At 41.8% G+C, this 16,083-nt stretch overlaps 1 protein-coding gene across 1 annotated transcript in view; it reads left to right on the forward strand.

Annotated features, from left to right (window-relative positions):
- Nucleotides 1-6,361: 6,361 nt before the first annotated feature.
- The window catches only part of HECTD2 (HECT domain E3 ubiquitin protein ligase 2), a gene marked incomplete at its 5' end in the record, with an annotated part of 32,744 nt that continues 23,022 nt past the window's right edge, over nucleotides 6,362-16,083 (forward strand). The window contains 3 exons of the mRNA XM_081861790.1: nucleotides 6,362-6,601; nucleotides 12,770-12,899; nucleotides 15,758-15,896. Coding sequence (XP_081717916.1) covers nucleotides 6,362-6,601; nucleotides 12,770-12,899; nucleotides 15,758-15,896 — 509 coding nt within the window. The remainder of the gene's footprint in view (nucleotides 6,602-12,769; nucleotides 12,900-15,757; nucleotides 15,897-16,083) is intronic.

Consider the following 16,083-nt stretch of genomic DNA (forward strand, 5'->3'; position numbering starts at 1 on the left):
GGGCATGCATGAGATAGAGAACATTTTTCCTAGTTATTCCAGACACCTGTTGTGAGAGGCAAATCCATGCCAGGCTTCCCGTATATTGACAAGGAAGAAAAAGAAGGTTTGGCCCCCCTGATGAAGCTTGATTTGTGAAAACTGTTGTCAAATAATACTCTTCCTGGAACTGATTCAAAGCATGTCCAAATACTATGTATAACATGTGCTTGAAACATTAGGACATCAGCTCAGATACCTTGCATAGCTAAACCCTGACATAATGGGGGACTTATGTTAACTGGGGAGCGGGTGCATATGTGTATACTATATACAAGTACAGCCGTACCTTGGTTTTCAAACAGCTTATTTCTCGAATGTTTTGGCTCCCGAATGCCGAAAACCTGGAAGTGAGTGTTCCGGATTGTGAACTATTTTTGGAAGCCAAACATCCAACGAGGCTTTTGCGGCTTCCAATTGGCTGCAGGAGCTTCCTGCAGCCAATCAGAAGCCACACTTTAGTTTTCGAACATTTTGGAAGTCGAACAGACTTTGGGAACAGATTCCATTCGACTTCCAAGGTATGACTGTAGAGTCAAGGATGCTATTACAGGTAAGAAGTCTTCCTTGGGAAAACTGATGTCTTGTCCAAACAAAAGACACAAGCTTGAGTGAAAGAAATGCAAGCAGCTAATAAGAGATGCAAACAAATAATTCAAGGAGCACAAGGCTGAAAACCCAAAGACCAACACAAGAAATTCTTTAAATGCATTAGAAGCAAAGTATCAGGTATGGGGAAATGAGACACAGGTATTGAGAGTGAGGAACAGAGGGAAGCATGTGACAGTGAGGGAGTAAGAGACAGAGGAAGATGTGGGTAAAGTATTTTTCCCATTTCCCTTCTCTCCCTTCTTCCACCAAGCCTTCCCCAACTTCAAATTTTGCTGTCCCTGCTCATCTCCTAACTTTAAAAGATAATTATATACCAGCGATAAGTATTACTTGTAACAGTTCCCTAGGAAGATAGATTTCACTACAGTGGTACCTCGGGTTACAGACGCTTCAGGTTACATACGCTTCAGGTTACACACTCTGCTAACCCAGAAATAGTGCTTCAGGTTAAGAACTTTGCTTCAAGATGAGAACAGAAATCGTGCTCTAGCGGTGCGGCAGCAGCAGGAGGCCCCATTAGCTAAAGTGGTGCTTCAGGTTAAGAACAGTTTCAGGTTAAGTACGGACCTCCAGAACGAATTAAGTACTTAACCCGAGGTACCACTGTATTGTGTTATTATGTTTATTCCCACCCCACCATTCTTGACTGACTGACTGACTGACTGATTAAGGACAATGCCTGTCAGAAAGTGAATATGGCGTTTTGATCTTCATTTCTAATGCCTTTGTATACTTAGTGTTGTTGCATAAATAAACCACTTGATTCTTGAGAAAAACTATCAGGGGAGAGAAGAAAGATTTGATACTCTATTTATAGAACAAAACTGGGATGACAGATTGGATTCCAGCATTCAGCTTAATCTGTAAAATTTTAACAACCAGGATAAAAAAATGTTCAGACTGAGAGCAACATGATTGCATTTGACATACACAATACAAAACAGTTCAACTACACTACTTATTTGAAACTCATACTCAGATGCTGGCAAGATCTAAGTATTCCATTTCACAAAACTAAACATCGGCCACCTAAAATGTTATTACACATACAACCTCTAAACTCTGTATGAATAGAAATGGCATGATCACTTGACAGGTGACTTTGAAAGAAATTGAAAGAATCACTGACTAATTTCGGATTATAATCTTAAATTACAAAGCATACCATCCTAGACATGCTTATTGAGAGAGTAAGCAAAACTGATGTGTACTTCCATGTAAACGTACGCTGGGTTGCTGTTAAAGCATGATTCTCAAAAGTTCTTCTTAGGCTGTAATCCCAAACACACTTACGACCAAGGAAAATGCCCTGTTGATTTACTTTGAAATAAAAAAAGCCTCTGATTACACTACTCAACACTTCTAGATGCACATGAAAAAACAATGAAATTCCTATCACCAATTGAAAATTTTGGAGTTTCTGTAATGTAGAATCAAGCAGCTAGTCTATGACTGCCCCTTGATGGCAAGAATGGGAAGAGGAATAGCAGCCCATTACTTAAACTGCCATTCATATACCGGTACTTGCATTTCTGTGGAATAACACTGCTTTTAAAATATGCAAGTATAATCTATCCCTATACATAATTATTTAAGAAAATGCTAAAATTAATTGGCTGACAAGATCCACCTGTTTTATACATGTAAGTAATTTGGATGCTGATGTTCTTGTTGTAGAACATAAACTAACACAAATACCTGAGGCTAATATAATCCAGATTCTTTTTTTAAAAAAAAAATTAAAATAGCCATTTTGCTGATCTAGATTCCGCCCACCCCACCTCGAAAACAGATTGTACAAATGTTGATTCCCTCACTATTTCTCTGGGCTGCTGCAGTTTTATCTTCCTGACTGCTGCTTCCCCAACCCCAACTGATACCCAAGTCTAGCTGATATCCATTAGAAAGTTTTGAATGGACTCAAATTTGAAACTGCTGTTCATCTAACAAAAGTATAGAAAATGTCTCTAGGATCTGTCTCCATACCAGAGATTACAATGAAAAGTGATGATTCTAGGGATTATTATTTTTTTAGGAAACTGGGTGGTGAGGTGAAGTGGGGGGTGGGGGTTGGAGAATCCTGGAAATAAATTAGTCTGGTTAGCTCAATGTCTCTTCTGGACAAATTCGTGGAAAGTTTATTAAAGATCAAATTATCAGGAATATAGGATAAGTCCTGCTGAATGAGCATCAACATGACTTCAGCAGCACCAAGTCTTGTATCACTAATCCTTTAGAGTTATTTGAGAGTGTCAACAAACACATGAAAAGGAGTAATCAGGTATACATTGTGTACTTGAGACTTTAAACTAGGAGTGGGGGACCTGCGGCTTGTGTGCCAATATTTAACACACCAGGCCATTTTCTCCAAACCATGCCCATCAAATAACATCACTGATTATGTCAGCTGATGGAAGGAGAGGGTTTAATTCTGCATTGGTTGTACCACCCCATTCCCAGGAGGGAACAGGATCTGGCAGCCTAGGCAGCAGAATTTAATCTCTGCTAACCACCTGATGAGTGGAGATTAGTCCTTTGCATTCTCCTTTAAGTGAGCAGGATGGTGGCAGGGAAATGTGAGACCAACATTGCTGCCACCCAAGGCTTGTGAAACCCTTCACATGTTTGCCCCCTCCCTTTTTAAGATTGGAGCACAAGGGATTTTGACTGGTGCGTGGTCACATCCTTCTGTCAAATTTGGTACATGAGACAGATAAGTGGAGCCAAAAAGGTTCTGCACCCCTGCTTTAAACCAACCAATTTATCTGTGCCATGCATAATTTTAGATTTGTAATGCTAGTATTTTATAAGGTTCTTATGATATTGACCTAATTTATCTTAATTTCTGTAATGCTTGATTAAGTTCTATTAAGTAAAGGAAATGCATTTACTATCTGCCTGGAGACTTGTCCTTGAACACTACATTTACAGTGTGGTGACAGTAAGGGGGACTAACTCTCCCTCTTTAATGTGGCAGTTGTAGAGGGAGCTGAGATAAAAAACTTAAGTGTCTGCTACATAGAAATCAGGCTTAGATTTTTCCCCTCAAAGCACATCTGGATTTTGAGCAAGTACTGTGGACACCATCCCCTCTGGTAATTTCTCTCCTCTCTCCAGCCAGATCAGTTCTTCATCCTAAGAGACATAGATAAATCACCCATGCACCCATTTCACTTATCCAAGGGATCAGCGTAAATGTCAAATCCAAAAGAGCAGTGTCTCTAAAAGCTCAATGTCTCTAAAAGCTCAAAACAAATGTCACTCTTCCAACTTTCTCCTTCAGCACTATGTACTTTTCGGGGGGGGGGGGGGAGAGAGAAGGTAACCATCCATACACCCTCATGACCAAGGCAGCCAGTGAGGGAGGCAAGGGATTAAGACACTGTGGACACCAGGGGTCACAATGGCACTATTATGATGGCCCTTGTATTAATTAGAGTAGGAATGGCAGATTTCAAGCCCAGGGCCATGGGACTTTCTCCAGGCCATATTCTCTTCTCAGCTGCACCTCACCAGCCCAGCTAGAATATGTCCTTGAACTCTGATAATGCTTCTTGTTTGCCAGGGTGGGAGATAGAGCTGCTGTTAAAATGTTTATAGAAACTAAGCTAAAATTCATGTTTATTGCTCTGCCCACTCTGGCCTTGCTAAGCTCTGGTGTTTGGCCTCCAGAAGGTTGCTTAGACCAGTGTTTCCCAACCTTGTGCCTCCAGCTGTTTTTGGACTACAATTCCCATCATCCCTTGCCACTGGTCTTGCTAGTCAGGGATGATGGGAGTTGTAGTTCAAAAACAGCTGGAGGCACAAGGTTGGGAAACACTGGCTTAGACTGAAATACAGGCTGAAGAGGGTTCCCCCCCCCCCCAAGTTACTGTTGTTGGCATCCGTCTGTCTGCAGAGACAGTGGTGTGCACCTCCGGGGCTGAAGTCATACTGCTGTGTTAGTTACGGGAAGAGTAGTACCTCTGGTGAGTGACACTTCCTGCTTCTTCTGCAGTAGTTTGTCCACCTTTGGTCCCCACCCCACCCAAGTTTTAAATCATAAAAACCACCCGGCTCCTATCCCACTGATATTCTGTTCTAGAATGACACAATCAGTGCCATTCCATGCATGTTCACAGGAGCATTCATTTGGCCTTACTCCCTAGTAAGCTTATTTAGAACTTAGGGATATAGGTGCAAATATATGTAATAGCACCGCAGCACTGTTTTAAAGCCATGAAACTCACCAGATCACATTGGGCCAGTCCGTATACCTCAGCCTCAAAGGGTTGTTGTGAAGATAAAACTGGGAAAGAACCATACATGCTCCTGGATAAAAATGTAAAAAAAAAAAAACCCAGTAAATTTTTAAAAAAAACAGAACCCACTACGTTGGGGACAGAATCTCTGAAGAGAAAAGTAACACAGGGATTTTTACCCTTTTCTGTCACCTATCATTTCTCTCAGTTCCTACAATTTTGGTCCCACAACTTCTACTCTCTGAAATGTGAAAGGGATGGGGATTTCTTTCACCAAAGTATTATTTACTAATATTTTCCAAAAAGGGGGGGGGGAAGCTTACAACACTTTATTTTTAGACATTTCTATATAACCATAAATAAATCAGTTAGGGGCGCCACGGAACAGTCTATTTACGGTTCTTATTCACAATCATAATTAGAGGAACATAAAAAAAAAAAGTTTCATGTCCTGGGGGACCATCGGGGGGGGGGGTCAAAACGTCCTGCCGGTAACCCAACCAGCATTTAGAGAATCCCTCTAAGTCTGCGTAGAGCGCGCGGCAGGCAGTTCCCTTAAGCGGGTGAAGGAATGACGGGGGAGAGTGGGCACTGCTGCTTCCCTTGACGCTACGGAGTTTTCGTAGCCGCGCGGCCAACCCCTCCCTCCCACTCACCCAGCGCGGCGTTTTCCTATATAATAACATGCCGCCCACTAAAACAACATGGCGGCCTCGCTCTCTGGCCCCGGGCTGTAGGCGGCGCAGCGGCTCTGCGGGGTTTTGTGGCGAAGAAGCCCTGGCGGGGGGAAATCTCCGCCTGTGCCGCCTCACAACTCCCATCTGCGGCTCCTCCCTCGCCAACTGAAGGGAAGTGTGTGGGGGGGGGGAGAGAAAGAAACCGACGAGCGGGGGTGTCCGCGCCTCAGGCTGCCGCCACGTCTCGCGGGCCCCCGCTCCTTTTTCCTTTTTCTTTTTTGTTTCTTCCGCGCCGGCTCCTCCAACCGCCGCCTCTGCTGATTCCGGGGGCGGCCTAGAGAGGTCGCCGTTGCTCTGAGAGCGGCTGGCACAGGAGCCGAGTGAGGGGAGACCGAGCCGAGAGAGGGAGCCGGCGGCTTGTGGGCGGGAGCGGGGTGGCGGCGGCGGCGGCGGCGCGAAAGAGGGACGAGGGGCGTCGTGTGAAGAAGAAGCGCCGCTTGCGGGCAGCCAGCAAATTCCTCCTGAGGCGGTGATACGGGAGGAAGCTGAGGGGGCAGACTGGGGAGAGAGCCATAGCTTTGAGGCGGGCGAGGAGCGGGGCGTCTTCGTCGTGGATGTGCCTCTGAGGTAAAAGAGGTTGCCTGAGGTAAAAATTAAAAAAAGCCGGCGAGGAGGAGGGGACAGACGGAGGCGATCAGGACACATGGCGGCAGCGGCAGCAGCAGCCCCGGGGCTGGTTTGAGAGAGAGGAGCGCTGCTGCTGCTGCTGCTGCTGCCTGCGAGGGAGAGAGGATGTCGCTGCAGCCTTCAGAAGCCAACTCGGAGCTCCTCTCGCCCGCCGCCGGCGACAAGCGGCTGTTGCTGGGCTGCAGCGCGGAGGAGGGAGAGAGAGCGGATTCCCCGGCGGAGGCGGCGGGATCACAGCAGGACGAGAGGGCGGCGGCGCTGGCGGCTGCGGAGGAGGAGGAGGAGGGAGGAGGAGGAGAGAAGAAACTGCCTCCCCAGCTGACGGAGCCCAGGGCAGCTTCTGGGGTATGTATGCATTCTATGTTTGTATATACCAGCTCCTGGTTCTTCCTCGCGGTCTGCTGCAGCAAAACAGCGGCTCCTTAATAAAGGCTGGCAGACTGATTGCGGCAAGGCTAGTAAAGGCTTTCGTGGACCACCACCGGCGCCTGAGATGCTCTTTTAAGGGATGCTGGAAAGCTTCTCCCGCCCACAGATGCTTCGCTGCTGAGCTCACCAGGAGATGCTGGGATGAATGGCTCGGCTTCAACTCCCGTGAAAAAGCAGCTTAAGGCCAAATCTTTCCTGGTGATAATGGAAAGCAAAGGGCATGAAATTCGCGGGAGGTTTTGTTTCTTTTCCTCCCACCCTCTCAGGTGTACACATGATATACATGTTGGCTGGTTTCATTAATGTAACAGCACCCAGTGATTGGCATCAGTGGGGTTTGGGGGGGTGGAGGGAGGGGGTTCTTATAAACTTATCCATAGAGAAGTAGCTGGTATTTAATGGTCCTGCCATTTTTGGCTACATTGTCAGAACAATTAGCGTGCTGAATGGGACAGATTGCGTAGGCGTGGTTTCCAGGATTTCTCTCTTCTGGCACAGAATAAGATCCCAACACGTTGTTTTTCGTTTTAAATCAAGGCCATTATAACATCGATGTATCAACAAATTATTAGCATAAATATAGTTTAAATATCTGTAAGTCCAGTGAATAAGTATCAAGGAAGATTTTGTCAAGACTGTTTGGGATGAAAGGGGACTGCAGGGGATAATTAAGAGAAACTAGTTCAGGGGGACACTTTAAGGGGAGCAAGGATTTTGCTATACATACACATTAAATATAAATACACTGTGAATGAAAGCTTGAGGTCATTAATCAGGTAGCAGGACAAATTAGGGGGAGCACCCAACACCCTTTGAAAGTAACTCCAGGGGGTTGTGTTTTGAACTAGTGTGTACCATTCCAACGGGGCACAATTATGGTATGTACCTGTATTTAAAATGCATTAATGTTTATAGCATTCTCACCATTTAACCTTAATTTCTCAGCTATAGTTTCTCTCATAGTTTGATAGCTTTGAGAGACTGGAGATTGCTTTTGGAGAATGCAATTATAAAGTAAACAGTTAAGCAACAAATGAATGCTTAGAATTGCCTAACTAGAAACAAAATCATTGGTCGAATCTTGGGGGGTTGATAAATCCAGGTTAAAAATGTGCCTAAGAAGGGCCTGGAATGTTCCCCAAGATCTTCCATGCATTAAATGACATCTAGCCACATTTCCATAGACTGATTATACTGCATCACAAACAGTGAATGAGGCACCCCATACTTATTGGGGTAAGAAATACATGATCCACTGGATCTTAAATGCACACCTATCAAAAAATGTTAACAGCAACAAAGGGAGGGCAAAAGGAAAGGTAAGTAGACACTTTTTAGAGAAGGAGAAGGTTATCTTTCTATTATGCACCACTCATTTGTGTTCAAAAAGCTACACGAATCTCCCTCACTTGAATGGTAGAGTGGGAGGGAGTGCTCAGCACCTAGAACTTTTTCAGAATGACTAAAACAAAACTTTTTAGAAGTGAAAAATGGCACATGCTTGAAGAAAAGTTGTTAACCAATGATGGGCACTGATATTTTGGCAGCCTCGTTCTGTGGAAGATTTATGATCCCAATAGAATCACTAGCTTATGGAACAACATCCTGTATTTAAAGTGTCAGAATATTGTGGTTTATTGCTGAGAACTTTACTTCCTTCCAACAGATGCCCTACAAGGTGGAAAGGCATGTGGATCTTCACAGCAATTGAGTGACAGTGTGTATTTGCCAAATCTAACTGAGCACATTATGGTACTGCAGAAGAGCCTGTTCTGAATATCTTAATAGGCCAAAAGGCTCATTTGAGGAGAATTTGAAAAGCTATATTCCATGTATCCATTGCCCCTGTGCTGCAAGGCAGCAAATCTCATTCTGCTTCCTGCTTTCTGTTCTTCTCCTACTAGTGGAAAGTGCAATTTGCCATCTGGAGAAAAAAGCAGCAGGGAGTGAGAGTCACTCACCAGCCCTTCAGCTAATACTGAGCATCCTTTTTCTTCCTAGCAAATAATTCTAAAACATTCACAGTAAATGTAGACCAGGGTAGAAAATTATAATCAAGCACATTTGTGGGGATGATGACTCAAGTCCTAATTGTGTGAAAGGCTTTTGTAAACTCAGATTGAAGTTAAGTGCCTAAAAATTAAGAACATATGGTAAGTTGCCTGCTCAGATCAGGCCAGTGGCATTTCTAATCTAGCATCTTGTTCTCACAGTCGCCAATTGAAGGCCAAATTAACTGCACCATCCCAAGAGGCCAATATTGCGGCTAGATTCTTAGCATTTGAGGCCAACTGTAACTTTTAAAAGATGTTTTATGCTAATGGTTTTCATAATGTTTTCACTCTTTTTTTGTTTCATTTTTAAATTCTGGATGTGTTTGCCCTGGGATTCCTTCAGGAGGGCAGGAGGGATACAAATTCAATACATAAATAGTACTTGGGATCAGGGCTTTCTTTATCTGAGGGTGCTGAATTCTGGGGGGTGCCAGGCGCCCACCGCTGAAGCCGTCTAAGCTCTTAACTATCTGCTTGTTATGAAATAATAAATAATTTTGATCAAGCTAGAAAAACAAAATACATATATACCTAGGTATTACCGAAATGTATACCTATTGTTTCACTAAAGGACTTTCGACTTTGTGTGCTCATTTACCAAAGACGTGCCACGCCAGCGGCAGCGCTTGTCATTCACAATGGTGCTGTGCACGCGAAATTAACTCTTACATCAAAATATTATGTTACGTATTGTATTGAGCTGCTATGCGGCAGCGGGGTCAGTGGCACCGTTGACACGACTGATGTTTCTCCTAAGTAGGTGCCTAAACATTACTTATAAATTTAAGTGTGGTGGTGTTGTATACTTAAGTATAAGTGTATTGTAAATAAATGAGCAAATAAAAAAGTTTGTTTCTTTTCCTCCCTTCTTTCATAAACAGGAGATAAGGCTTAAGCATGGTGTCTAACATAAGCCTAATAAAAGTTAATTTGGGGCTAAACTAAATTTGGGGGCACTGGGCACATCTTTGCACCCTGGCGGCTAAAGACAGCACTGCTGGGGATTGTTTCCAGTTGTGTACAATGAAAGTTATGTGCTGAAGCTCAAATAATTAAAAGGCTTACCTATGCATTTAACCCTGAAATCTTTGTTGATTGTCTTGTTTTGTGCGTTACAGATATCTGTAACGTAATGAAAGGGAGCACATCTATTTTAGAAGAATAACAATTGTACGTCTATATTTATTTATCTGAATGGCTTGGGTGGAGGTAGCAAAAAAAGGAAGTACAAAATGTGTTAAATATAACTATGTTACAGAGATGCTTCATTGTATCTAGGGAAAGTAACAGATGGAGAAGAACACAATGATATTTTGGTAACAAACGTCAAGGCTTATAAAACATTTTGAAATGAGAAAAGAAAGAGCTATTGAACTGGAGCCCATTTACCACAAAGGAGTTTTTATTTAGTGTTCTAAATAAGAATTTATGCCTTAATTGTTTAATGTATAGCAACAAGCACTCAAGTGTAGATCTCTGAATTAATAGACAGGAATGTATTTGACATAATTCTGTGGACGCACAGAAGAACCATAGAATGTGGTTATGAGTAGAAAATTAATTTCTTGAGAATCTGCTTTTTAAAATAAAAGACATGTTTCTAGCCCTTATGGATGCAGGTATATGTGGGGAATTGGAGTAGAGCTTCCTGAGAGCCCTGTAACTAAATACAGTGGTACCTTGGTTTACGAACTTAATCCGCTCCAGAAGTCCATTCTTAAACCAAAGCATTCTTAAACCAAGGTGTGCTTTCCCATAGCAGTGGAGGACTCAGTTTACAAATGGAACACACTCAACAGGAAGCGAAACATGTTCTTATTCCAACGCAAAGTTCACAAACCAAAACACCTACTTTGGGTTTGCAGCTTTCTTAATCCAAGTTGTTTATAAACTAAGCTATTCTTAAACCAAGGTACCACTGTATGCTTAAAATATGTCAGCAATGCCTGCTGAAGTCTTGGGAGCAGTAAAGATGGCTAAATAAGATTTTCAATAGTTTGGATATGGGGATTTGCCTGTTCTAATTGTACTTTGCAAGTACTTTGGCCACAATATGTAGGACAGTTTCTCTCTCATGAGTTCCTTCTTTTGGTGACTGGACCAGATGCACTACTTTTCATCATCTTCCTCTGACCCTGCCTGCCCTCTCCTTTCTCTGACATAACAACTTTAGATACAGCTTTGACCAAGCTGCTTCTAGAACCTGAATAGCTTTCAAAAGAGTATAAAAACATGTATTGTTCATTCTGTAGGTACTCCAGACCCACACGCTTCAGCATCCTATATTGTTTTGTTTGGCTCAGAGGCACTGAATTAAGAGAGGACAGGGAAGTGCCATATGGCATGCTCTAAACCATTTTTAGTATGTGGGGTACAATTCTATTTTTGTACCAAAGCAATCCTTTTGTAGTTAGTATATGAGAATCCAGCCTACTAATATTGGCTAAATAGTTCTTAATTTGTTATGAAATCAAATTGATGGGTGCTGCACTGTAGTTTTTGAGAAAGAAAATAATTTATTTTTAATGGTGGGTGACGTTATTGCAGACCTTGTGCAAGTATTCCCTCTGCCCAATGTATAGGTATTTTTTTCTGTCTAAGAACATCTATCTTGAGTATATTACATTCTTTTTCTGTCATGCTTTATCACTGTACTAATTATCTGCCCTAATTCTTAAGTAGTTGCATACAGCAAATGTTATGGTTTTATTCTAACCAGATTCCTTGGTGGCAAGGGAAAAGGATATCAAGAATACTGTCAGCACACGATAGGATAAATGATAGTCACTAACATTTTATTTCTACGTAGATTGTCAGCAGATGGTGGGATGAGTCATTGGCTATTTGATTAGATAGTGACAATATTGTCATCAAAAAAATCACATACAGTTATTTACTACGTGGAAATACTTCAAAAAAATTCAGCTCTAAAAATGTTTTCCTTACAAATACATTCCAAGTTGAAATATGAGATTTCTGTGATTCAAGCTTTATGCAAAATGTTATATGTTAAAAGCAGGATATTATAAGAATGGTTTATGTTTATTAAACCATGAAATTTAAAAACTTTTATCTGCTTAACTTTTAATTACTTTTATTTAAAGAATGTTCTTGGGAAATACAACTTCAATACAGAACAAAGCAGTTATGATTAGAGTATGCCATTCAAAGTATATGCTCCCTTTCTAGTTAAAACAAAGCAAAGGGTTAAAGAACTAGTCAGCCAAGTATCCAAGTTTAGAGAGTGGCATGTTGTGTGGAATATTTTTGCAAATGGCATTACTCTGGGCTCATCTAGTTCTCATGGTTCCACCTTTAGCTGTCCTTTAGGAGGAGAGTTCTGGTCTGGGGCTTCTTCCATAGGTGGTCTCTTGCACATCCAGGCTCCAGAGAGTCCTCAATGAGTTTGAGGACTTAAGATTTTCATATCGATTTTAACATCTACCATAGATTCTGGCGTATAAGGCGACTTTTTAATCCCAGAAAAGAGGTTAAAAAGTCGGGGGTCGCCTTATGGGTATGGGTGGTGCGGAGTGGAGCCTGCCCCTGCCCCCCGCTGCTGCGGCAGTGGCTCCGAAGCAGCGGCAGCGGGCTCCGCGCCGGGCGCCTTTCTCCCAGTGTGGAGCTGCCCAGCGTATTAGGCGACTGGGCTTATAAAACAAATCCCCAAATTGCAGCTGCTAATTTGGGGGGTTGTCTAATATGCCCAGTCGTCTAATATGCCAGAATCTACGGTACCTTTAGAGAGAAAAGTGTCTGCATATACTTTTGTAGGGTAGAACCTGCATAAAATTTGGTGTACCTAATAACTCCACTTGTTACATTTTTAGTGTATATGCACTAATATAATATGACAGACAAACCAATTTGGAAAGAGAGGTGTATGAATGTAAAAATGTAAACGTGTCAACACTGTGTCAATATTAAAAATGCATGTTTGACTCTCATAATGTTTGAAGTAGCCCTAAATTCCACTGAAATCAATGGAACTTGTATGTCACAGCATTGAATTGTTTTTTTCTAATTGCAGAGCTTGGAGACGGGACCAAAAAATGATATTTCACCATTCAGCAGTTTCATTTCAACCATCAGCCAGAAACAAGAAGATACTGGAAGTGGAAGCTCACCTACAGAATTTGTTATTGCAGATATAAAAAATGGTAAGAGAACAAAAGTTTCATTATTTAGCAGGAGCTACTTGGTGCACTGTTGTTAGTAGCTGTTTTGTTTTTTGTTTGTGTTGTGACAGTGCCTTGGTGCTTGCTAGAAGAACTGTGTTTGTGCAAAGTACTCTAAAGTCATAATAAATGACATAGCACAATAAGAGCTAACAGTTTAACAAATGCAAGTTAGAACAGATAAATAAGTCAGGAGGGAGTTTTAGGATGAAATAGCTACAATGAGTGTAACATTGACAGTAAGCACTTTGTGCATGTAGTAAGCTTTTCAGTGGCAGTAATCATAGCCTGCTGTCTGCTTAGCTGGTTTTAAATGTCAAGATTTTTTTTCTATTGGCAGTATATAAGAAGTGGGGTTGTTGAAAGAGCTTGAGTAAAGATAGTTTGGATGCTTTGGAAGGCCTTTTTTTGAAAAAGTGTGTAAGAATACAGTGGTACCTCGGGTTACATATGCTTCAGGTTACACACTCCACTAAGCCAGAAATAGTGCTTCAGGTTAAGAACTTTGCTTCAGGAAAAGAACAGAAATCTGGCTCCGGCGGCGCGGCGGCAGCGGGAGGCCACATTAGCTAAAGTGGTGCTTCAGGTTAAAAACAGTTTCAGGTTAAGTACGGACCTCCGGAACGAATTACCGTATTTTTCGCTCTATAACACGCACCCGAACATAACACGCACATAGTTTTTAGAGGAGGAAAATCCATAGGCATGCCACCCGTAGGCATTCCCTCCATAACACGCACAGACATTTCCCCTTACTTTCTAGGAGGAAAAAAGTGAGTGTTATGGTGCAAAAAATACGGTAAGTACTTAACCCAACGTACCACTGTAGTCAGGGTTGAGTTACCATCACAGGCAGACAGCAGCGGCGGAGGAAGCCGCTTGGGTGCCCATAGGGGCAGGGCACACCGTGGGGCCTCTGGAGTCTGCCTGCCTCCACCCACTCAGCCACCCTACGGCTGGGGGGAGACAGCGGGCGGACCGTTTGGGCAGTGCAGAGCCGATGCGCGCCCAAGCCACCATGTCTCTCCCAGGAGAGACACGTGGCTCAGGCACACTGCAGGCCCCACGGTGAGTGCTGCCCGGCATTTTGTCACCCCCCTCAGTGGTGACACCCAGGGTGGTCCACACCCACCACACCCCCTTCCTCCGCCCCTCGCAGAGAGAACTGTTAAATTTACAATCAGAACAGTATGGGTGAATATGACTGACATTGGGGGCAGGTCTTTTTTTTTTTTTTTTAATCCAACAGGATCTGTACTGCTGGTTAATGTTAAAAATTATACATAAGTATTTGCTGTTGCCGGATAGGACAGCTGAAAAAACTGCCACAGGAATTGCAACTGTATCTATGATAACACAGGTTTTATGACAGCTTTGCCCATTTGAATATATGCTAGAATATGGTTGGAAGGGTTTGGGTGTAGAGCAAAACTGGAAATTGACCCTTAGAATTCTGAACTAGAATTGTACCTTGTCATGTCGTGACATTTGTATCAGTCATTGAAGAAATGGCACTGTTTCACACCCATTCATTTCCAGTTAATGCTCTAATAATCTAGTCTCTCTTCTCTTATCAGAAATGCTTTGTTCATCAGATTTTTCATTAACATTCTTGCCTCTCATACATTGGTTAAGTGATTTTTGCATAATGTAACCAAGCAACATTCTCAAAACCATTATTCAGCAGTACAACGCTTTACAAATCTTACCATCGCTTAAACAGTTCCAAGTATTTTTAGAACAGAGTTCAGGAAGGATTTTAATTATTTTTATAATCAATAGTTTTCAGTGTATATAGTATTCTTTAAGGTGCTGTTGTAAACTGCACCACTGGTACAGCTATTTAAAGCTACTTAAAATTTTTACTAATTAATTTAGTATGTTATTGTTTGGTGCTTATTTCTGGTTTATTCAAAGATAATGCTAGAAAGGGTGTTGCTGTATTTAAAATCAGTGACACTGATGTTCAGAAGCATAAGGATCATGAAACATATTATTTATTATTTTAAGTCACATGAACAAAACCTTTCTTTCCTTTTTAAAATTATATTATCCCACTGAAATTAGTGATTTATTCAAACTTTTCATAAACTCCCATTTAAATTGGTGTAGTAGAAGGTTTCTTTTACATTCTTATTCTTAGAATATGAAATATAGCTCCAGTTTGAAAGGAATTTGAATGTTACTGTGTGCCTCAGGTGCTGGAACTTCATAAATGTTAATTCTATGACTGGGTTTAGACATAACACTAACCTGTGGTTTAACATTATGAGAACAAGCCTCAGACTCATTCACTCCTCTCTCCTGTATGGCCACAGGAAGGATATTGGGAGCTTTTGTTTCTGTGGCTTGTCATTCTTTCAAAACTGGGACAAACTGTAATTAGTCTTAACTATGGTTTAGGGGGGGGGAACCAGAATCAAGAACCACAGTTTATACAGTTCCTGGCTCATGGAAAGTGCACCTGATAGTTTTTGGTGACTTCCTTTCCTCTTCAGCTCATCCCTTCCCACCCCATCCCATCCCATTCCGACAAGGTTTTGGGGAAAGGGCTTATGAAAGTCATCTTGCATCAGTCCCTTCCTGTTGGGCTCCTCTAGATCCAAACAAAATTATATATATATATTTAATGTATATTTTATGACTTGCACAAATGTATGGGCATGAGGTATCACTGCAACCTAATCCTAGCTGTGTTTATGTGGAATTTCAATGGTAGTTCCTTTCAAATATGCAGGTAGGTTCAGGTAGACATAGTGTCTATATTTTAGTTTACTTTCGAATTAATTATTTTTATAGTTGCAGTTTATGATTTTTTAAAACTTTTGCTTCTGAATCAGCAAAAGAGCTTCCATCCCTTGGCCACGATGTTAGGCAAAAACAGCGCACCTCTGTAGATATACTTACAGCAGAAATGAAAGTTTCAGTCCCACCAGAACATCCTCTTCCCATCCAAACAAAAACTCTAATAGACTTCCGGTAAGTAGCATTATTTTGTGTATATGTACTGCTAATAGATTTATTGATATGTTCTTTTTAATTATTCTAATTAAAAATTTAGATGTTGTATCCAGCAACCAAACAAAGCTTCTAATATTTATACTAAACTCCCAAATGGGTCATCTTCTATTGGAAAATACATATTTTTTCATACTCTAATTTCCTG

This window comes from Podarcis erhardii, assembly GCF_964252035.2.
Source record: "Podarcis erhardii genome assembly, chromosome: 5".
Lineage (NCBI taxonomy): Eukaryota > Metazoa > Chordata > Lepidosauria > Squamata > Lacertidae > Podarcis > Podarcis erhardii.